The sequence below is a fragment of the Zingiber officinale genome, chromosome 2B (genome assembly GCF_018446385.1).
Source record: "Zingiber officinale cultivar Zhangliang chromosome 2B, Zo_v1.1, whole genome shotgun sequence".
Lineage (NCBI taxonomy): Eukaryota > Viridiplantae > Streptophyta > Magnoliopsida > Zingiberales > Zingiberaceae > Zingiber > Zingiber officinale.
In genome coordinates, this window is record NC_055989.1 from 91,317,941 (window position 1) to 91,342,804 (window position 24,864).

General features: G+C 35.6%; 1 protein-coding gene across 1 annotated transcript; it reads right to left on the reverse strand.

Annotated features, from left to right (window-relative positions):
* Positions 1–432: 432 nt before the first annotated feature.
* Positions 433–23,050, reverse strand: LOC122048450. The gene is made up of 47 exons (XM_042610015.1): positions 22,729–23,050; positions 21,778–21,961; positions 19,908–19,979; positions 19,613–19,684; positions 19,464–19,535; positions 19,258–19,329; positions 19,109–19,180; positions 18,950–19,021; positions 15,764–15,835; positions 15,481–15,552; positions 15,324–15,395; positions 15,141–15,212; positions 14,970–15,035; positions 14,808–14,873; positions 14,206–14,250; positions 14,030–14,094; positions 13,554–13,933; positions 12,959–13,160; positions 12,712–12,879; positions 12,504–12,622; positions 12,214–12,424; positions 9,783–10,014; positions 9,558–9,708; positions 9,004–9,394; positions 6,486–6,669; positions 6,245–6,319; positions 5,803–5,874; positions 5,660–5,731; positions 5,478–5,549; positions 5,303–5,374; positions 5,140–5,211; positions 4,883–4,954; positions 4,680–4,751; positions 4,527–4,598; positions 4,367–4,438; positions 4,203–4,268; positions 4,016–4,081; positions 3,751–3,795; positions 3,594–3,658; positions 3,131–3,510; positions 2,564–2,762; positions 2,323–2,493; positions 2,124–2,242; positions 1,776–1,986; positions 1,310–1,541; positions 1,053–1,203; positions 433–989 (listed from the first exon to the last, which is right to left on the reverse strand). The coding sequence occupies exons 1-47, from the start codon at positions 22,883–22,885 to the stop codon at positions 609–611; spliced, it is 6,150 nt and encodes a 2,049-aa protein (XP_042465949.1). The 5' UTR covers positions 22,886–23,050; the 3' UTR covers positions 433–608.
* Between the last annotated feature and the right edge of the window lie 1,814 nt (positions 23,051–24,864).

The window sequence follows — 24,864 nt, forward strand, 5'->3', positions numbered from 1 at the left end:
TTTTTTATGGACCAGGAGATCTGCTCTCATGCGCCACTAACGGACTCCAATGCTCTTTGCTTGGCTTGCATAATAAAGGTAGAAGTCAAGTAAACTATAATGGTCTATTATTATTCTCATGGAGTGCCTAATTGGTTACAGGATGACGGATTTATTATAATGAAGCTGAGATCAATTCCCAATCGGCACGTCTTCAGAGAAAAACTCTTTCCACCCCTAGTCACTTGGCGGTAGGCTATAAACTGATCCAATAAATACCTCCCTTCACATAACCTGAGGATGAGCTAGAATGAACGTAATCATCTTTTACTATAATATATAATATAATGGTGTATTATTAAGCATAGTTAGCTAATAAACCAATTAAGAAATATATTTCTAGATTTACTTTTGGAAGCAGCAACATACACCAAATTGTGTGGAACCTGACACTGAAAACATCTATTTAGCAAACATGATATCACAAACTATCTTTACAGAATTCAGATGTTTCTTAGCAAATATTCAGACACAAACTAACTACTGATGGCAATGGCTCATGGCACTCACATTACCAAACTCTTAGACAGTACATATACTTCCCCGGAAACGAAGAATCATCTTCCCTCCTAAATGCCAGTGTTTGCAGACAATTGTGGGGTCAAAGGCTGGCTTTCGGTGTCAACCAGTGTATTTGCATTAGATGTGAAACTAACTTCACTGTTTTCGGATCTTTGGGTTGAAGGACCAAAGTAGTTGGCAGTGAAGCTGCTGGTTCCATCCATGAATTGCCAATCAGTCAAGTAACTGGGCCTCGAGGTGACATCTACTACTTCAGTATCCCCTACTAGCATGGCCACAACCCTTGACATTGGTGGCCGATGCAAAGGCGATGCTTGGGTGCAAAGAAGAGCTATTCCGATGACCCGATGGACCTCTATCTCATTGAATGTTGGTAGCTCTGGATCAGCAATGTCCAGTTCCCGCTTATCATCATGTAGATTCCAAGCCTGAGATATTTAAATGAATTAATAGTTTGTAATGATACACTCTAAGAGGGTCTGTCAGCATACCCATCCTAGAAGATAAACCTTGTCCTTCTCAAGGGTTGGGTCAGAGTTAGGCCTTCCGCTGAGTATCTCCAAAGCCAGCACTCCGTACGCAAAGACATCAGCTTTCTCAGTTAGATGCCCTCTCATAGCATACTCTGGTGCTAGATATCCACTGAAATAATAACACAACAACACACAAGTTAGCAGAAAGATGTCTCTAATGAGAACATTTGCTAGAGAAAAACACTCAAAGGAGAAAGGAAAGTGGTAATTCTTACATGGTACCAGCAACCCTTGTGTTAATGTGAGTCATCTTGTCATCATAGAGCTTGGCCAAACCAAAGTCTGAGATTTTCGGGTTGAGATCAGCATCAAGTAGGATATTACTAGCCTTCACATCTCTATGCACGATACGCACTCTTGACTCCTCGTGAAGGTAGGCTAGACCTCTTGCTATACCAAGCAATATATCAAAGCGTTTTGGCCAATCAAGATGCAAACTGCTTTTCCCTGCAAGCCATGAATGGTTAAAGAGATTAAAATTGCGGGTTGTATTAAAATCTGATGCTTTAACATTGAGCTGCAAATTCCATGAGCATTTTCTAATCTTGATTCCCAGGAGTTTAAGAATTGTAAGACTTGTGAATGTTCAATATTGTTCTAATTCTTAACTAGTTGCTTCATGCAAAGTTTGATAACTGGAGCAATGCACAGTATTATATGAATGCCTTTTGCTTAATATACCGAAAATTGCTTGGTCTAGACTCTTGTTCTCTGAGTACTCATAAACCAGAATCCTCTTGTCTTCCTCAACACAGCAGCCATACAACTTTATAAGATTTCGATGCTGCACTGCAGATATAGTTGCAATCTCGGTCAAGAACTGCGCCTTTCCTTGATGAGATGTCGCTGCGAGTTGCTTGACAGCAATTGTTCTTCCATCTTGAAGTTCTCCCTACATGATAGAGTATTTGTTTCAATCAAGATAACTTAGCAGAAAGGCCACTGACGAAAAACTAATGTCCCTTACAAATAAAGTAGATATTTTGAATACAGAGGTCAGGTTCCCATAGTAAATCCAAAACAAATAACCTTAAACACCGGGCCGAACCCTCCTTCCCCCAATATGTTAGAGGAACTGAAGTCTTCAGTTGCATTCCTTAGTTCAACATAACTAAAGGTGAAAGGTTTCACATCCAGTCCTGTTAATACTGAAGGCACAAAAGAGTTGGATCAATCAATTAACTAAAACAAGGTGATCCATGGCAGTAGACTTGCGAACAGCTATTACCTTCTTCTTCTTCTTCTTCTTCACTTAACCTTCTTCCTCTTTGTCTCAACAAAATAATTCCACATATAGCCAACAATACTAAAACCGCAACTCCAACTGAAACACCCACAATCAAACCTGCACGATTTTTCTTTGAACTTGGCAATCTATTTGATACGCTAGGATCGAAGTCTGCATAGTAACACTAACATGTCAGGAGTTTTAAAGAAAAGAAAACTAGCCAAATTGTGCAAGTTACTACCGGGAGATACACTTATAGCTGAAATCAATGGTCCATAATATCCTTGTGTTGGTTGACAGCAGGTGCCCTTGCCAGCCCAAAAGAAATGGATTTCGAGGAAATTATCTGATACTGAAACTGTGAACTCCTTAGATACAGCTACTAAGGATCTGCCACCAGCCAACTTTCTTATATCAAAGTCTCTCTCTTTTAGATCATTCTATAACAGAATATGTAAACAGGAGAAGATTAACTTAGTTCTGCCTCATGCAAATTACAGTGCTTAAATGTTTCTCAGAGTTAATGCACGATAGACAGGAAAGTACAGACTAAGCAACTCATTTAAGTAAACTGAAATTTTTATTAAACTGGCAATCTTTCATTTTAGTTAGGAAGTAAGATATGATTAATGTTGCATCAAAAAGGTATGATTTGCACATCACATATCGAGGAGATGTTATTATTGTCTGATGCAGGCATGATATTATTTCTTGTCAATGTTCAGTTCTTTTCTTTCTTTTGTTTTGGTTTTCCACGGACATCAACCTGTTTGTTAGACTATATGAGTTGGAATTGTGGTTTGCATACCTGAATATAAATATCAAACACTCTTCTACCCACGCTTTCAAAAGTTGGTGTGTCAGGGAAAGCAGTCTCCGCGAACTGGAGCCTAACAGTGTAGTTTCCATTCTCAAGACCAAGACCATAGTATCTCAGTGAGGATGGAGACAACCTCGCAGTTTGAAACAATTCCGAGTCTAGAGTATTCTCAAATTGAGATTGGCTATTTGTCATATAAGCAGGAGCAGGTGAGTCCATAAAGCGGCCAACGCTGCTAAGCCCCCATCTGGTTGTATCAGTCACAAAGTATGATGCAGTTGTGAGATTTGCATCATCAACCTCATACAAAGTGTTATCAGAAGCACTTATTGCTCTACTGCCACCGCAGTTAATCGCAAAGGATGAATCTGAAGTGAAAGATTATGATTAGGTGAGATATAGAAATATTTAATCAGTTTCTTTGGAACATTAAGATTGAATAACTTCGCACAGATTGGAAAACCACGATAGCATGGAAAAGTGCGCTGGAGACAGTTTAGCCCTGAAGGCAAGTTGCTGCACAACAAACAATGGCAGAATGCTCAGTGCTAAGAGAAAAAAAATCTTTCAGAGAGAGCTAGAGACATGAAACAAAGTGTCTTTATCACCTGCTGTTGGAGTCATCGATCACAAAATTGTTTGCTACCAAATTCCTGGACAAAAATCAGCATTGAGCTTTAAGGAAACAGGAAGGAAATGGTGCTTTCTAGTTAGTCAATTATCGATTAGGACAGAAATTGTTAAGGTGATAAAGTCCACACCTAGATATTAGACTTAGACTATGTAAGTTATGCACAAGATTAATTTGATAATATTTGCTAAAATTAGTGTTGCTATTTTTACTGAACATCACAAATCAATCTTTCAACATACAAGTGCAAGTTTCCTTGGCTAACCCAAGATGGAAATCTTCCTGATAATTGATTGTATGACAAATCTCTGCAAAGAAACAAAGCGGCATACTTTGTCAGGACCATGTAAAAGAATGGAATCGAATGAATAGTTAAAAGAAATGGAAGAATTAAGCCAATTTGCATAAAAACACATAGAGGCATGATACATGTTCATTAGTTCATTGCTCTTTTGCAGAGGTAAGGAACCAAAGAGGCTATTGTTGCCAAGAAATCTGATAAAAGAAAAATTAAAGTGAGTTAAAACACTTCAAATTTAACCAAATTGGTATCTTGATATAAATTTTGGAGTTAAAATGAAATTTTTTCTCACAGGAAAGCAAGTGAACTCAAATTGAAGAGGGACTGAGGAACTTGGCCTGTTATGTTGTTAAAGCTCAGATCTCTGTACAAACAAATAATGGAAGAAATATTAAAACATTGCACAGGAATAGATGAACAAAAACGCTGAATGGGTTGACTCAAAATCTTACAATAGTGTTAATGTATTATATTTCTCAAAGTTCAAGGGAATTGAATCAGAAATCTTGCAGTTCCTTAGTACCCTATCAAAGAGAAAAATATTAAACCATAAGATGTTATTTCATAAGACAGAAGAGTAAAGTCAATTGTGTCCAGGATCTTACAAGGTGCTCAGAGATGTCATATTAGCAATGAAATCCAATGAAGAGCTCCCATTTATGATATCTCCTATTCTCCTGCACCAGCAAATTTACTAGTTTGCTAATGAGACAATATATATATAGCTAATAAATCTTCACGAACTTGATCCCTTATTGGTGTAGGGCAAATCCTTTAGTTCTAAATGAACCAGAAAATGAACACTCACAAATCAGTCAATTGAGTTTGGCTAGCAAAGCTTGAAGGAATTGGACCCTGAAACGAGTTGCCTTGGAGCCTTCTGTCATATGAGTAGAAAATTAACATGTAGACGGCTCTAAATAGTTACAATGAACATGGCTTATCATATTTTTAAGACTACATTGAAGGTTATGCTTGTAGGTATCTTTCCTAAGATACAAATGTCAATGAAAGCAAATGTTTAAGCAGATGAAGAGAATTCTAGAATTATTTACTAAATCTTACAAGCTTGTTAGGTTTGTCCATGTTCCAATGTAATCAGGTATTCTTCCAATGAAATTATTGTCTGTAGCCCACCTGAAATAATAATCGTGTTGCAATTACATTACTATTTGCAACAGCTATGAATATGTGCAAATATCTAAACTGGTCCTTTCAAGAAACTTACATTGTCCTCAAGCTTCTGAGATTGGATAGACTTTGTGGTAGCTCACCGCTAAGTCCAGAACTACGTAAGTACCTGCCTCTCAGCATTCAGAAGAAAGAACACGTGAGATTGCTGCAGTCTATTGGCAATGGTGGGTAAAAGAAATAATCAGGTTGAAGGTTTAATCAAATCTAACAGTTGTTGTAAGTTTGTGAGATTCCCCAACTCAGGCGGTACTGAACCACTGAAGTTATTTGTTGCAATACTCCTGCAAGAGACATTTTCCTGTGTTGTCAGATATTCTGAAATAGACCAATCAAGATATTCCAATTTCTTAAGAACCATCATATTAGGCAAAGACTTAAAAGAAATGCTTACAATGAGATGAGTCTCCGAAGGTTGCCAAGTTCTGGTGGTACTTGCCCCGATAAGGCATTGGTGCCGACACTTCTATTGGTTTTGGAAACATATTAAATACAGAGATGATGGAAAACAATGCTTGAGGTGCAAAAGAGTCTTACAAGTATTGCATGTCAGTGAAGTCTCCTATGAATGCAGGCAGAGTTCCTGTCAGGTAGTTTTGTGCTAAATTCCTGCAAAAGTAGAGCTCATCTTGTTACTATCACTCCTTATGGTGCTCAGTTTCTTCTCATCACTGTAATGTCAGATTCTTGCCCATGATTTCACAAACTATACATGTTATTTTAAAATGTGTCCAAGAAAATAGGAGCATCAAGAGATTTTGTAAATGTATCAGAAACATGGCTTGCCTTTGGTAGCCAAAGCTGAATCCATCTACTCTCTATGCATCTGGCACTATGATAATGAAACTTAAAGGTTCTACAAAGAAATTGCTTAGAATTCATTTAAATTCAGAAACCATTGAATTTTTTTTTTTTTTGAGAGTCTGGAGTGTCTGACGATTAAACTATACAATTTCAAAACAAGAAAATAGTTTCTTACAGATCAAAGAGATAGGGCAGGTTCTGTAGTTCTTGGGGGAAAGGCCCAACCACAGTATGGGTCGCATAAACCTTCCTGCAAAAGCACAAATTTGCAGAGTTTATTTGACTGATTATCCACTTCAACACAAACTTCTCAATCACTTCTATCGGATTGTAAAGGAAGACTGAAACTATGGACAGATGCAGGAAACTAAAAGAACCAAACGAAGACAGTGCCAAGAAAGATTGCAGTGTCGCACAGCTGAGTGATATGGCAGGTGCGGCTGTTGTTGTAAGTGCAGACGCATTTGATTCCTGGGTTGAAATCGCGACTGAGGATGTTGGTCTCATCGATGGCTGCGCCCGTGCATGGGTCGCCACTGAAGTTCCAGGCTGATGATGCTCTCAAACCCCATCTCGCCAGGATCGTGTTCAGTGCCAAAACTACAATCCATTTGCATAAAGTTAATCATCCTCATTAAAAAACAAAAACAAAAACAAAATAGTAATAACAACAAAGACTGCTATATGATCCACATCACTCGTACGGCGCTGAGCCCAATCCCAGATCGATTTCTTCATATTGCAGGTTTCCGAGAAAATATTTTATAAGAAATAAAAAGCACTATTTGGATACGTTATTAAATTTTATTAAACCCAACCGAAACTCGACCGGATGGAAACTGCAACTTGTGCAAAATAAGAACTTTTGCATCTGCACATACCCTCGGCTGGGTCTGTCGTAGTATTTGCCTGTGCTGCAACTCTCCCTTGCAAGAGGAGCAAAGGCAAAGCAAGGATGAAGAAGAACACCAACAAAGCTCTCGGCCAAGCCATCAATTACTGGTACAAAGTGTCAGCTCGATAGCAGACATATCTATAAAGTACTAGATTTAAAAAAAAAAAAATCCAGTTTTTCTTAAAGACCTTAGAAACTAGCAGAGAAAACATTATCTTTCATATCTATGTGTGTGTGTGTGTGAAGTGAGATTGCGACTTGGAGATGTAACGCAACTGAGGCAGCTTCGTGAAAGATTCGTTGCAATTGTTAATTGAGTTTTCAGCTACGTGCGCATGCATGGTCAAAGCGAGCTGGTGTAGGGAAACAAATTTTCTTCTTCTTATTTTTAAATTGAGTGGGATTAATGAATAAAAACCTGCAAGTTCCCATTATAATGCATAAAATGTAGATACCAGATATTTTAAAAATTTACTTAGTAAAATCAACTTTTTTCTTTTTTTGTATTATTATTGAAAGTGGTAACTGTAGGGGCTCCACTGTTAGGTGAACTGTCAAACTATGATGGCTATTTCTTTCTAGACATTTCGTTGTCTCTGTGTGGTAGTGAGGCAAACTTTGGAGCCACCCAAAAGGCATGGGAAAAATATCAAGTATGAAAGGAGTATTTCATGTATTTTGAGTTCAGGCCCCAGCGGGCCTGCAATCAAGTAAGAAAAACACACTTTGCCTAAATTTCAACTCTTAATTTTTTGAATCGTGTGTTATTTATATCTTCCACCTCCTAATTATTTCACGATCGGTTGTAAATTAATCTCATAATGTATTTGTATTTCTCTTCGTATAATTTAGAGACGAATTATGAGAGACACGTAATCACCTGCATCATAAAAAAAGTCAAATTTGTAAATAGTTTCAAGATGTGTGATGTGACATCACTAAAATTGACTTTGGAGTAGTCAACGGGCCTGAAATTGAAAAAAAAAACACGTACGGAAGGAAATAAATGCTCGGCATTAGTTCGCCGTAACACAGCTTTCAAGATGAACACAAAGTTTGAATAAATAAAAAATGAGCATTAGTTCTGCTTCTCGTTTGTCTTTGTGGGATCACAATGTGAATGAGGCGAATATGAAAATATCTGAGTTCACATCATCTCGACACATTTTTTTAAAAAATAGAAAAGAAAATCAATCAAAATTTAAAATTTTATATTTTGGAGGCAACAGTTCGTGCTGAATTTTATGGTTTCATTTTTAATTTAGGATAAGTTTAAATCCATGTATCACAAAACTTTTACGTGGATCCAATTATTGAAAATAATTATAAAAGAATGTCGTTTTAGAATCTATTGAGTCATTTTAAGTAGAGAATTATTATTATTTTTATTTTAGGCACATTAAAAATGACATTTTTATTATGTTCTTAAAGCTTTTAAAGTCATCATCTGTTTATAATTATGCTATTCTAGAACCATCAAATTCATATAAATTACCTCAATTGTAAAAAAAAAATAAAAAAAAAATAACACATGTATTATCCTCCTTAAATCACCTAGACTAATATTACACTTTTATTTTTAAATTTTGACTAACGTATATTCATATAATAATTTTAATCAAAACAGTTATAAAGACTCTTATAAGGAGTGCAGCGCATATGGGGATCAATCTATTGAATGTCCTTTATTTTGTAGGTAACTAAGATGGAAAATGATCTAACAATCTACAACCAATCTACAAAAGAAACAACCAAACATTTGGAACCTTGCTCTGTACCAAAAGGAATGATGTTGCTCAACATTTATGATTTATCATATCAGAACTTGAAAATGGAGAAATTTTAGTTACACGGGCAATCCGATAGTGGATATGCATTATCTATAGACAAATACAAGTTTCTGTAAATTGTTATGAAATCTCCGATAAGGTTATTCAACTCTCATTTGAATAAATGTATGAATCGAAGACTTAGCTGAGTGGTGATGGTGCTGGCCAAATCCTTGTAATGATTTTAAACACTGGTAAGCAAAATTCATCTTCCCTCGGCAGTGATATCGCTTTCAATTGACTGCGAAGAAAATGGTCCAGTTTCCACACTCTCCCCTTTGCTCCAACCACGTGGAGGACTCGGTTGGTTATTTGCTCGCCTTACGATTGAAGCATCAGTAGTGTCATCGAACGCAAAGCTGCTGGTGACATCCCTATATTGCCATAGAAGCAGATAAGTTGGCCTTTCAGGGACATAGGGAATTTCCACATCTCCTGCCAACATGCCCACCACCCTTGACATTGTTGGCCGACAAGATGGTGATGCCTGGGTGCAAAGCAGAGCTACTCCAATAACCCGGTTGACCTCTTCCTCATCAAATGACTCCAGCTTCTCGTCCAACATCGCCAATTTGTTATTGTTCTCGAGCAAGTTCCAAACCTAAACAATAAAGGAATTAGTATTAATTTTTCTCTGATAATAATCTTGATTCAACTATATATGGATCAAAAATTTAGAATTTGTTTCAGACTAGCTAGAAATCTGGTTCATCTTTTATTAAAAAAAAAATCTATGATTTTATGAGTAACATAACAAGACATACCCAGTCAAGAAGATAAACTGTCTCGTGACCAAGACTATCATCAGAGTTAGGCCTTCCACTAAGAACCTCCAAAGCCACCACTCCAAATGCAAACACATCAGCTTTCTCTGTTAGATGTCCTCTCAGTGCATACTCCGGTGCCAGGTAGCCACTTGAATGATAAATATTGATCATCAGCAAAAAAAAAAAAAAAAAAATGAAATGCTACAGAAAAATAGTTCTTACATTGTACCAGCGACCCTTGTATTCATGTGAGTCATCTTGTCATCATAGAGCTTAGCCAGACCGAAATCTGAGATTTTGGGGTCAAGATCAGCATCAAGTAGAATATTACTAGCTTTGACGTCTCTATGCACAATTCTTAATCTTGACTCCTCGTGTAGATAGGTGAGGCCTTTTGCTACACCTAATAATATGTCAAAACGCTTTGGCCAACCAAGGAGTAAATTCTTCTTCCCTGCACATCAAAGTAGCGACATGAATCTACTGTTGGAAAATTGATTCCTCCTTTGTAGTTAGTGTCTCAACAATTTGGAATGACGGTTTACTATTGAACTTATACGCATGTTTATTTAATCAATTTCATGCCCACATGCTTTATGAGAAAGCTTGATTGATGTGCAGAACTGAAAGAGCTTAAAGCTATGTGAAGATTCTATCTCAGTGAAAGATGTCAAACTTGAATATTACAAAAGATTCAAGTTTATAATCATTTTTTACTTTTTTCAACTAGATATTTGTAACATAAGTTTAGTACTTGGTAGGGGTTACTATCTAGAGAGCTTAATCTCTATTACTAATTGACTTAATAGTGTCTTTGGATCAAGTTCCATTCATTTGGGCTTGAACAAAAGAAATATCAAGATGAAAGCCAACTTAGAAAGTGTTAGGTAGCTTTATTCCAAGAGCTTAACCCTTGGGATAAAAGTAAGACCTAGGTTTATTAGGTCGACCTATATGTTAGTTTCCAGCAGCCAAACCTCAAATATGGAGATAGGTCAACCTATGCAGTTTGACACCCTAGGTAAGCATATTCTGAAAGTTCCTTCCGAAGGTAGGTTGACTCAAGATTTATAGTAGGCCCTCCTAGAAAACCTTAGGTCAATCTAGACTTTTTATGAGTTGACCTAAGGTGATAAAATACGGGAGAGCCAATTTATAAAATGTAAATTATGTCAATCTATCCTTTTGGTAATCAACTTAAAGACTTTTATAAGTCGACTTAGATTTGAATGTTGGCATTCAACGATCAAAATTGTTTAAGTTAAATTAACCTAAGTTTTTGTTAGGTTAACCTATACGACCTACATTTACCTCCCTCTATATCCATGAGGCCAGCACTAGGGAGTCGTTAAGGTAACAAATCTACCTTTTTTTTAATTGGTTTCAACACCACATCTCTCATGAAATCTGCTCTAAAGTCTCATACAATTGATACGATCCCCAAATAGACATATTCAAATAACCCCTTTAAAATATTATCCTTTAGAATAAGCTATAGATTTGTTATTAATTTCTTCTTTCTAAATATTATAATTTAGATTAGGTCATTAGATTTATTATTATTTACCCTTTCAAAAATATTAGAATTGATTATTAGATTTGTTAATAATTTTTATATTGATTTGACATTTTTGTATGGCTATATAGTCATTATGTAATCATTTAGAGACAAATAATAAAGAAATTAAATTAAATAATCAAATTACTTTGTTATTGGAGGTTAATCTCCTCAAAGTGATCATCTGATCCCCCCTTTCTTTCATCCTTTTCCTTATTTTCCTGGGAGATAGGACACGGGGTCCTATCAATAATCATATTAAGTGCCAAGGCCAAACAAAAAACTTAAAGGTGCAAATCTAAATATTAACCTCTCATCAAAAGCTCTTTTTGGTACGTTGTTCTCGCCAATAGTTAGATCTTTATCTATAGGGTGAGACAGAAGAAGTTAGATATTCTTTTGTACTTTATTATATATCATTTGAGAGCCATTTGAGAGGGAGATTGTTTCTAGAGGGTATCTAGAAATATTGGTAGTTCCTTGTATCATTCCTTAGGAGTCTTTAGCGACAATGTTTGCCTAGATCAACCTAGGAAATACCTAGGGTCGAGAACAATTTCAGCTTGACACCCAGTGCTCGGGTTGGTTACGAGGTGCCTATTACCAAAGGTGTTCCCAGATTGACATAGGAGGTGCCTAGGGTTGAGGGCAGATTCGTAGATCAACCTAGAAGGTGCCTAGGATCGAGTGAGGATTGATTGAGTAGCTCAGTGACTAGATTTGCTGCAGCAGAATTCCAGAGAATGTTCTCAGTTTGCCCCATTGCCTCATTTCAAGGAGTCATATTTAAGAGTGTCACACCAAACATGACGGATCATGAGTAGAAATGAGTAATATCGATCCACGTTATATCATGTGTGTTGTTTTTGGTTTACTTCAGTTGGATGAACCCTCCCCTACCCCCACCCCACCATACACACACACACAAATAAAAATAAAAATCGGGTTATCCAATCCTCTACATATGCTTCAACCATGTACCCATTTTCTTGATAGCAAAGAATCCTACAACAGTTTAGCATTGTTATGGAATTTCACTATTGGCAAACGCAATGCTAAACATATAGCTCCAAACCAACGATATAGCCAACATACCAAATATTGCATGGTCGAGACTCCCGTTTTCTAGGTATTCATACACCAGAATTCGCTTGTCTTCATCAACACAGCAGCCATGCAATCTCACAAGGTTCCGGTGTTGCACAGCAGATATAGTTGCAATCTCTGTCAAGAACTGGCCCTTTCCTTGGTTGGATGTAGTAGAGAGTTGCTTAACAGCCACTGTTCTCCCATCATTCAGTATGCCCTACATGTTAGTAAATTAGTTTCAAACTATTTGCTGTAATTGGTAAAATAATAACTTAGCATTAAAACAGTAACATTACCTTAAACACTTGGCCATATCCTCCTTCTCCCAGTACATTGGCAGGATTGAAATCTTCAGTTGCAGCCCTCAGTTCAGCATAACTAAATGTGTAAGGTTTCACATCTAGTCCTGTCAATACTGCATAGGAGGTCCAGATATAAGTCTTAAAAATACGAACTAAACATCACATGGTTATCTGAGGTAACAACTTTACAGAAAACAGATACCTGAATTTTGTTTGTTTAACCTTTTCTTTCTTTGTATCAAGATAAAAGTCACATATATAACAAACAATCCTAAAACAGTGGCAGCAGTGGAAACACCGGCAATCAAACCTTTAGGATCTTTTTTTGAATTTATGCCAAGTGGTTGGTTTGATACAGTAGGATTGAAATCTGTAGAGTAATTTTTAATGTTAAGAGTTGACATATCAATTAAGAGAGTAAAAATTTGTATGTCTGCCAAAATAACTACCATTAGGTGATACACTGATAGCTGAGATAGATGGGCCGTAATATCCATTAAATGGTGTACAGCAAGTACCCTTTCCAGCCCAAAAGAAATGGATTTCAAGAAAATTGTTGGTGACTGGAGCAACATATTCCTTGACAACAGCTTGTGTTGATCTCCCACCAGCTACCCTTTTTATATCAAAATCTCTCTCTTTTTGAACACCCTATGACAGCAAAGATAAACAGGAAGGAATAGCTAGAATCAATATCTCAATGTAAATTACAATGGTTATGTGATTCTATATCGTGACAACTAATTGCTTACAGCATGAAAGAGAAAGAACGAACAGAAAAAGTATTCTCATTTCTGCAAGTTGTTTGATTTCCTGAATTTACTGAAATTTCAATGCTAAGAGAAATGTGGGTTTTGGAAACGAAGTAAACTTAAAATTGGAAAATATATTTTCTACTTCATGTCAGCCCACAAAATGTATGTCATAACTATCAAACTTATTTTATTATGCACTTTCATGTTTTGGTTATTTTCTTAATTTTCATGAATATCAAGAACTATTCGCTAGAATAGATAAATACAAGTTTAGTTACAGAATTAGTACCTGAATATAAATATCAAACATCCTATTACCAGCACTTCTCCAAGAAGGTGTATCAAGGATAGCAAACTCAGAAAATTGGAGTTTTATGGTGTAATTTCCGTTCTCAAGACCAAAACCGTAATATCTCAGTGAAGATGGAGATAGTCTAGCAGTGTAAAACAATTCTGGATCTAGAGTACCCTGGAAGTTAGAATTAATAGTAATTATATAATTACTATTAGAAGCATCTGTAAAGCTTCCAACATTGCTGACAGCCCATCTAATTAGATCTGTCACGAAGTATGATGCACTTGAGAGACTTGCATTATCCTTCTCGTATACTGTACCATCAGAAGCTGTAACAGGATTGCTGCCTCCACATTTTATTGCAAAGGAATAATCTGAAATAGAATTAATAATCAGGCTGAATCAATAAACAATGTTTCAATACGCTTGTTTTCACACATAATCTCAGTAAATAGGGAATAGTTTCTCACAGTTTGGAGAACCACGATAGCATGGGAAATCTCGTTGAAGACATCTTAACCCTGAAGGTAATATGCTGCATAGCATATTGTCCGAATGTTAGTAAACGAACAAAAACAGAGTCAACTAGAGAAAGTAAACAAAAATCAGAACAAAATTTTGTGATGTAGTAGTGAAGGGAACAAACCTGCTGTTGGAATCATCAATTACAAAGTTGTTTGACACCAAGTTTCTAAGGAGAATCATTGCCAAGAGAAAAGGGAACAGAGAAAAAAAAAAGTTAGAAAGACTTGCAATTATTGGGAAAAGAATATGGTTAAACTAAAAGTTCTACAGATGCTAAATTTGATAAGCTTGGGCTAGCTACTAAATAATATCATGTACTTTCAAGGATTTAACAAATCTAACCCATGCTTAAAAATTAAAATAATATTTTGGCCTACCTGATCTTAGAGAAAATCATCTTTAAAAAACAAAAGGGAAAAAAAAAGGAAAAAAGAGAAATATTAGGGAAGTAAAATTCAGGGTTTAGTTATCTTGTTTGAGATTATGATGACATGGAAAATGATTTAGTCAGCTTTACGATATTTGAGACACAGTGTCAACAATTTTTAAAGTTCATGAAAAGTAAATCAAATACGATACAGTTGGTTCTTAAAATTGAAAGATCGAGGACACATTTGTGAAAGCCTTGAAAGTGGATATCTTTAGTAACTAACCCAACAGTAATACTGAAATGGATGTATGAGAAAATTTTCATATAAAGGAGATTCCTATGTTTCAACATACAGCTGCAGATTTCGTTGGCTAACCCAAGAGGGAAAGGTTCCTGATAATTGATTGTATGAAAGATCTCTACAAAAAAAAACAAAAAAACAAAGCCCATTGATAAGAATCATGTAAAAAGGCTAATCAATTTCAATAATTTATACAAAATGAGAAGGATCATACATATTCATCAGTGCATTGCTCTTTTGAGCTGGTAGGTTACCAGATAGGCTGTTATTGCCAAGAAAACTGATGGAAGAGAAGTAAAAAAATAGAATCACAAGTTAAAGTAAATCAATTCTAACCAAGTCAGTATGTTTAATCAACTTAATGGTTGAATCAAGATTTTCTCACACGTAGGCAAGTGAACTCAAACTGAAGAGGGACTGAGGAACTTCCCCTGTTATATTGTTAAAACTCAAATCCCTGCAGACACAAATAATGGATAAAAATGTCATTACCAAAATGGGAATAAATTGTAATGCTAAAGCAGAACTAAATGAAACACGGCCCTGAACATCACACAGATGGGCTTACAGTTGCTGTAAACTTGTATAGTGTGAAAAGTTTGACGGAATAGCATCAGAAATCTTGCAGTTTCTTAACACTCTGTGAGCAAAATAATAACTTACCATTTAATGTGCTGGAGAAAATATTTTGTTAAACAAAAAACAAGCTGAGTAGAGTATCTTACAAAGTGCTGAGAGATGTCATGTCACGTATAAATTCTAAAGAGGAGCTCCCATTTATGATATCCCCTATTCTTCTGTACCAGAAAAATCAATATTTTGTCAATCAATTGAGAATATATAGTTAAGAATCCTAACTATATTGATGCTTTTGTGTGCATCTGAAACTTCACTGGAAAATGAGAAAGAGAGCTAGAAGACTGCACAGAGAAATTGTCATGTTCTAAAAAATTATACACATTCAAGGTACAATTGAATCTCATTTTCAATTTGCATAAAATAACTTACAGTTCAGTAAGTTGGTTGAGGCTAGAAAAACTTGCAGGAATTGGGCCTTCAAAGGAGTTGCCTTGAAGCCGCCTATAAGAAAAATAAAAGTTAGTACTCAAACTATCAATGAAAAAGTGATCACGTATACTGCTGTGTTTTAACCTTCAAGGCACAGTGGAACATACAGTGTATGGCATGTACATAGTTGCTTAGAACAAATGATTCAAGTTATGTACGTATTGTTGATTTTCTTCCCTAGGCTAAATGTCCATGATTTCAGGATGTTCTCTGCCCACACGCACACACTCAAACATGACCATGAACACGCGCACACACACAAAGGCACCCACATATCTTGAAATGTGTGGTTGCTTTCTCACCAATGATATGTTATTGAGATCCTATGAATTTCCTCTAGAATATGATGAGGTTGTTGCACTTTTTCTACTTGCACTGCTGAGGAGAGCCTACCAACAGGTGGACCAGTACACACCCCTTAGCTAGGTTGTGCTTGTTGGACTGCACCCATCGAGGATTGATTATCACCCTTGAGGCCTTGAATCATTAGAAATATTCAATTTGCACCAATTTAACACATTGGTTTACTAGACCTATTTGGTCTCAAGATTGCACCAATCTGGAAATTAGACGATTGGCGCATGGGTAATCCATTGGAGGACCAGCCATCCCATGTTGTGACCTAGGTGGGATAAGCATCATGTGGCAAAGTGCACTAACAAAGTGCTGCAATGCACTGTGTAAGCTCTGTTTGTTGCATGTGCTTGTGTCAGCCCACAACAATTCCAGTATTTGCGAGAGTACTTATATTGCTCATAGGCATTACACATAATCACCAACACTGTTGTGTTTTGCACATGGTGCCTCCACCAAATCCCATTTATCTAAGGGAATACTTTATGGGTATACCTTATTTTAAGTACTCATTTCCCTCCAAAGTCAAATGTGAGACTAAAGTTCCATATGAACTTCCATGATATCACTTCTTCTTTCTTCATGATTTTGGAAACTCTTTCAAAGAACATTTTTTAAAAAACTCTAACAATTTCCCATCATTATCAAAAAAAAAAATAGGACAGCCCGTGCACGAAGCTCCCGCCAATGTAGGTCTTAGAGAAGGGTTTATTGTACGCAACCTTACCCTACTTTGCAAAAGGTTATTTCCGTGACTCGGACCCATGACCTCCAAGTCACACGGCAGCATTGCGTCAAGGCTCCGATCATTATAAAAAAAAAATTAATTTTTAAATTCAAGTTTTGGGGCATTGGACAAGCTTGTATGTGATTCACATAAATAGACGTCTTATTACTTGAATTAATGCTTAATTAAATCTTCTTAAAGTTAAATGAAATTGCAAGTAGAACACAACTTACACAAAAGATAATCCTCAATATCATATATATAAAATACAATTCCATATTACAATAACCATGTGTCATGAATGTTTAAGATTTAACCTTAAATATTTGCAACTACAGTCCTATATTTATATAGGTGAACCACATATATCCCCAAAAATTTGATACTTGACATTTGCATCATGATTCCTTAAGAGCAATTAGCTCATTCTTCTTTTATCATATAGGTAACCAAACACCTTTTACCTTGAAATGATAATAACATAGGTGCTTGCCTTCACTCTTTGGATGTGTTATTAGCTTTCAAACATGAGCTAGAGCCTAATTAATCCAAAGTTTAGTCAACCTACACTTCTGATTAGATGATGCATATTCTTCCCATTTGCAAGTCACACCTTAAGTGTCAAAAAGAATGCATTTGAGTAATTACTCGTAGGTGTCCCGAATCTTATATCTTAGTTGTCGCTACTTGATTCAAATTAGCATGGTTGTGCTATCACTACTTGATTCATCAGTTGGGTTTTGGACTTACTCCCTCACACAGATAGTATATTCTTTATGCAAACTTTTAATTAGCAAATCTATAAGATTCTCTTCAAGTTTACATAATCGATGGAAATTATTCACTAAGATCCCTACTTAATGGTATTATATCTCCTATGAATGTGCTAAGACTTACTAGTTGTGTAGTTCCCTAGTTGTTTAGCTATCACAGTCTATTATAAGTACTAGCAAGTTTCATCCAACGATCCTTCAAGAGGTTATAGAGTCATTTTGTTTCTTCTTCAATTTTCTTTGAAGCTATAAATTTAAACACCACAATAGACTGAGTTGTACAAGTTTATTTCAAGGGCTTCCTGATGTTGGGGGATCCGTAATGCAAAATAGCAGAGCCTGGAGTTTTGGGACAATTTTGATTGTAAGCTTTGAGATGTCATAATTTTTAACTCGGATTAAATCACGGGACCTTCTCAATTTTTAGGGTTAACAATGTTGTATAAGACAATGCATGCACCCAACTAAAGGAGTGCACTTGTGAGAAAGTCAATAAACTAAGGAGGTTTGACTGTTCCTTAGCGAAGTAACAAATCCTTAATCTTGAAATAAGACTAGTTTTTTATTCAATTTGCAGGTCAAGAGAATATACATTAAAACAAACTTTTTCTATATTTCATACAAAAGAGCCCTACAAAGAAGCATGAATTTTTAAGAAAATGCTTAGCATGTGTATAAGAATATAATCTTCTATATTGTCTCTTTTACATTATATGGTGTATCAACATATACATCATAATTTTCATGTGGTAAAATTTCTCATGCAACATTGACATGTACCTCACAAATCCACTTAACATAACTCTGGACAAACTTAGAATAAATCAAATCAGACAAGCTGATATCCATAAATAACTTGAAATGAAAATTTATTAATAGATCAGCTTGTAGAATTGTTGTAAGCAAAGTTGGCAATTATTGTAACCAACCTAGCTCCAATACCCCCTTGAGCAAAGTGAGCGAAGTCCATGTGACAATTGATGGTCTCACGAGATTGTATCTCAATTGATGGTGTGCAAGACAGAAAAATATATTTTAGATAACTATTGTATATTTTCTTGAGTGCTCATAACAAATGGATGGATTTATATTACAGCCTGAATGCTAAGAACAATGGGACAGAGACCTGTTTTACACATCTTTCAATAGCATGATCTTGTTATACTAAGGAAAATTAACATGTTCATTCTGAAAAACAATAATTCATGGTAAAAAATTAAACAACAAAAGTATGAGTGATTACTGAATAAAAACTCTAGTATTGAATATTACAAGACGGTTAGGTTTCTCCATTCCCCAATGAAATCAGGAACTTTGCCCATGAAATTACAGTTTGAAGCCCAACTGCAACCAAAATGGCATTCCATATTATTTTTAAATTAATATATTATATATACTTACATAATGAAAGGTAATCTTAATAGAACTTACAACGTTGACAAGGTTTTCAGATTGGACAGTGTTGGTGGTAGCTCACCTCTAAGTCCAGAACTATCCACATATCTGTACATCATTGCGTTACAAAGAATTAGTCCAGTATGTATTAACCATCCAGAATAATAAGAGGCAAAAAAACTTACAGTCTTTGTATGCTGGTCAAATTCCCAAACTCTGGAGGGATGGAACCACTGAAGTTATTATTTGATAAACCCCTGCAAGAGTCCATTCCCTTTTTGTTTAGGAAACATGACAGAAGGTGATTTTATGGCTAGTATAGCAGTAATCAATCATGTCTTTCATATTGCTTGCGAATTATTTCAAAATTGTTTGATGTAGAACATCTTACAGAGAGATAAGTCGCTGAAGGTTGCCAAGTTCCTTTGGTATTGGCCCTGACAATGCATTATTCCCTACACTTCTGATGACGATCATATGAACTAATTAGATGACAACAATAACGAAAATAGACCCATTGTTCTATTGAAATGGTCTCACAGGTATTGCATCCTGGTGAAGTTCCCAAAAAATGCAGGCACAGAACCAGTCAGGTAATTTTTCCAAAAATTTCTGCAGGAAAAAAGAAGCCTTTAGTTCTACAGATTTGAAATGTGAGAGCATGAGTGGCCAAACTGTAGTTGCAAATAATACGATATAAGTGAGACACTTAACCATACAAGGATACTTTAAAAACCTAGTTCAAATGTTGCTTAGTCAAGTTTAATTTAATATTCATTTAAATTGAAGAAGTGACTTTAAACTACAGTCTTGTACATGAGAAAGAGTAAGTTACAGATTCCAGAGATAGGGTAGATCTTGCAGCTCTTCAGGGATGGTTCCAACCACATCCAAGTTAAATATCCTCCTGAAAGAAACATGATGCAGAAAATATAAATAAATCATACATCTACAAGGGAACGAAAAAAAAAAAAAACTAGTATTCCTTTACTAATATGAACAATAAAAGTGTATGTGTATGAGGTCCCTTTGTTAAATGAGAGAATCTTCATTTTACCAACATGACTGATGAAAAAACATATCATTTCAGAAGGGTTTAATGATAAAGGCAGAGGTTGCTCAATAAGCCCCTATAAGAAGAGAGGAAATAACTTACCTAAGAACACACAATAACTACCTTCACCCTAGTAAAAGATCACTGCAGATGGCTAAACAAGTGGCACATGATAGAGGGATATGAGGGGCGCAAATCCTCTTAACATTTGGTATAACATTTCCTATAACATTGACAATTGTTTGCCAGCTGTATCAAATTTAAAAATTGCAACTTCTCGGCAGCCAGCAGCCCGGTTGCCCGGCCGCCCGCCCACCGCCGGCGGCCTCCAGCCACCTGCCCCGACCCAAACTACAACCTGGATAGGCATGTGAACCCAAGGAGGGATCGCAGTCAATTGTGGCCAGATTCTAGCCCGAATCCGATGCAATTGGTGAGCGTTTTTATGAGTGTGGACCGTGTGAAAAATTCATAAACATGGGGCTGGGCGTCGAGAAGTTGCAATTATTAAATTTGATACAGCTAGCAAGCAATTGTCAATATTATAGGAAATGTTATACCACATGTTATAGAGGATTTGCTACCGGATCTAAGAGGATCAAATATAATAACAAACTGACATGTCTCAAAATGACTATACAAGCAAATTTAGTGAAGAGGTTTGGTGATTGACACTCGCTAACACTCAAGTTGGCAAAAAGCGACTGCGCTCGCCCCAGTGCCCCCGCCAACCCGTCCCGGGGCCAACACGGGATACTCGCTAGCACTCATTGCATAGGATGAGGAGATAGAAAAGGGTAGTAATAGGCAGCATTTGCTATGTGATCGCACCAAATATAAGCCATAATTGTGATCCCTTGTCCTGTTACAAAAGTGGATCACGTTATTGAAATTTGTAACCCATTTCTAAATAGGTTCACTTTAGTTGGTATTTTATCAAGGTACAATAGCCAATAACAGATACATAACTTGAGCAATGCAATTTGCCCTTCGAAATTAATCCTGACCGTCAAATCTTCATAGACAAATTTAGTATTGCAAAAAGTGTTTTTTTTAATGATTCAAACACTAGTCATGCACGTCTCATAGAAGCGATTATTGGAGTGACAGCAAAAGTTGCTCCCTACAAGCTAAATTAGGTCTCAAACTACATTAATGCATTAGACATACACTGTGTTAAACAGAAGAGAATGATCCCAATGAATCCGCCAACTTTCAGTGATTAGATTGTCAGCACACAGAGCACAGTTCTAATCATGATAATTGATAGGTATTTTTATATTGATTTTATGTTTCTTTATTTGAAAGGAATGTACCTAGATTGGATTAAGAAAAAATTGTTGAATGTGTACTTGAATATGCATAATGTCATCAGTGAGTATCCATCATATTCAAAACAAAAAATAATTTGATAATAAGAGCCATGTTTTACGCACTTAATTCTAGTCATTATCTGATCTAATATTGGTTGGCATGTGGAAATATGAAACAAGTATATCTGTAAGGATATATCATATGTGTGAAATAAGTTATATGCAAAATTTTAGGACCATTACAAGCTACCTAAAACAGTCACACAGATGATGTTTTGCAACTAGGAAGAAAACTAAAATAGGAAACAGAATGAGATTTATATTTCCATAATCCATACAACTGATCAATATGGCAGATGGTGCCATTGTTGTAACTGCAGTCACATTTGATTCCAGGATTGAAGATATCGCCATCCAATATGGTTGAATCAATAGCCACACCATTGCATAGTTCACCACTAATATTCCATGTTGACTGTGCCTTCAAACCCCATCTTCTAAAGATCGTGTTCAACGCCAGAGCTACATGCAATTCCAATAATTCAAGTTAGTTATGGTCAACTCAACTTATTTATTTTAACTGATGTCACAAATTAGTTGTGCATATTCATCTTGACAACACAGAAGGATACTAGAGCAAATAAGATTCAGAATCAATCAATAATTGTTGAAATTGTGGGCAAGATCACATCAATCCTACCCCAAGTAATTAACATTAACTCTTTTTAGCATACTCAAGTAAAACTAACAGAACTGTAATAATCAACTATGTCTGATTAACCATAATACACCAACGAGAAATATGACTGACGAACTTGCTCCAAAGAAAGACGTAAACTGAATGACGAGGATCCAAGCTTAACGATTAATCAACTTGAATTCAGCATGTGTTCAGTCAAACCACCGTGTTTCATCCTCTCCCATTCTTTAATTTGACCATGGAAAGCGGATGATCTCTGCCGATAGCGTCCTAACTCCTCGCATCGCCCGATTCCATTGACCAAGAGCGACGTGTTGTCGTCTCGAAGTAGTAGCGGAATGCTAGATCACAGTTAGGGCAAATGATGCGTTCGACTCGTCTTTAAGCCTAACGTTGCGACTCACTGTAGCAAAGAGACAAGATTCGCAGAGAGAGACTTATTCTAGCTACTTGTTGGGTTCTGCATTACCGAATGGAACCTCCTAAACTAAGACAAAGCAACCAGATTCCATCTGATCCAAAGCAACTCCTAATGTTAAGATCCGTCAAGCAGACAGAACCCAAAAAGAAAAAAAAAAAAGAGCTTCACCTTCAACTGGATCAGCCCTAGCTTGAGATTGAGGTTGAGGAGCCGGAGCTTGAGCTTTAGCTCTCTCCGGTGACAGAAAGAGCAGCAAACTGAGGATGCAGGAGAATACCAAGCCTGCATTCCTGAGCCAGGAAGCATGGGATTTGTGCACCGCCATGATTAGAATCAATGAGAGCTGCGATGAAGAAGATTGATTCCCTCCGGTGAACGATTCCACTCGCTTGAAATTATTGATGAAGAGCGGACTTTGGGATTCGAAGATAAGAACGGAAAAGAAGCAACTAGGCGGTGGCACTGACGTAAACGACCTGTAGTGCCAAAAAAAATAAAGTTAAGACATATGACGCTTCGTTTCCTCTGGCTCCGACTTTTTAATTTGGCAAAATCTCAAATACCACCGCATAATTTATTATTTACTAAAAATACTCTTAAAATATGAGGAATCGCCCAAATAATCCAAGTTCATTTCCACAGGCGGTTTTTTTTTTTTGATACTTTAATATCTAATTCTTACTTATCCGATTAATCATAGTGATAATTTAATAATCAGGATGGATATCTTTTTAATATTTCCATAATAAAAGGGGGTTTTTGTGATTTGTATACTCATAATTTTAATGGAATTTATCCTTGTTATAAAACTCTTTAAAATTTAATATTAATTGAATACCTCTAAAATGGTGGCTGTTGAAAATATTAAATTATGTTTTGGATTGTCAAAGTTTGGGGACCGTGAAAATGCCATGCGATGTGGAAAGAAAGTACCAAGTTGTACAAATTTATTCAATTCAAAGAATTTATTAATTTATTTTTAAAATTGTCTCCTCTCATTTATGAGCTTACCTTTTTTGACTTCTAATATGTATTTATAAAATATAATTCTAAAAAATATTATTTGTTTATTATCCTTTTGAATAAAGAAGGAAATTAATTACAAATATCAAAATGATACATGTCTCCTTATTAAAAAAAATATATATTCAACAAAAGTATTGTTAAAAAAAGTCATCAAAAGACTAATGATGAATGCCTAATCGACAATCAAGTGTGGGAGTTGTTTATTATCTTTTCCATCACGTTCAATGAATCACGATGAGTCAATAAGGTTGAAATTACCATGGTAATTTGTATAATTGATAAGATCATGTGGAATAATAAAATTGAATGGGGTTTGATTGTTTTTATTCCACAAGCAAAACAAGATTTCTCTTGCTTTTTAGATTTCAAATTAGATAGGCTTTCGTTAGACTTTAGTTAGGTAAGCTTTTAGACTCTCATTTGCTCAAGCAACATCATCACTATGGATAGTTCATTTTTGTTTAAATTATATTATTCCTAATTAAATAATAGGAAAGGATTACAAGTTTATGATCTGTCCTTGGCATATTCACTTGTGTTTTTCCCTTTAAAAATAAATAATTAAAAAAATATATCACATTTGGTGAGGAAGGGTGGATAATTGATGGGAAAAAACATGAGGCCTCAGAAATGTCAAATGGATGCTTTAAAAAATAAAAAAAATAAATGGTCACCTTTTGAATGATTTTATCTTAAAAATATATCTGTGATCTAATGTTGTTGTAGCCCGTAATTGGTATAATGTATAGAAACTAGTTGTTACGACATATAACAGCAATGAATAGTTGCTCAACATATTTAAGATGAGTTTAAGATTTAAAATTTATATTATATAGAGGATAATGAGTAATTGTTACAACATGTGGAGGTTTCTTAGTAGTTACTACAACATATTTAGGAGATGAGTTTAGGGTTTAGAGTAAGTTCACATAATTTAATTAAGTTGATAAATAATATTTTAATATAATAATATTTAGATATCTTAAATTTTAAATCTTAAACTCATCATAAATATGTTATAGTAGCTACTCGGTAGTTTCTATACTTTGCAATAGCTATTGGATAGTTTCTATACGATAAAAATCATAAATCTTAAACTCTAAACTTGTCCTAAATATATTGTAGAAGTTATCAGGTAGATTTTATAGCAGTGCTAGACCAAGGGGTAGTTTTGATTTTATAGTAGTGCTAGGCCAAGGGGTATTTTTGAGATAAAAAATATTGAAGAAGGGCCTTTTTTTATTTTGATTTTTTTTTTCAAAAAAAAACAGAGCGCTA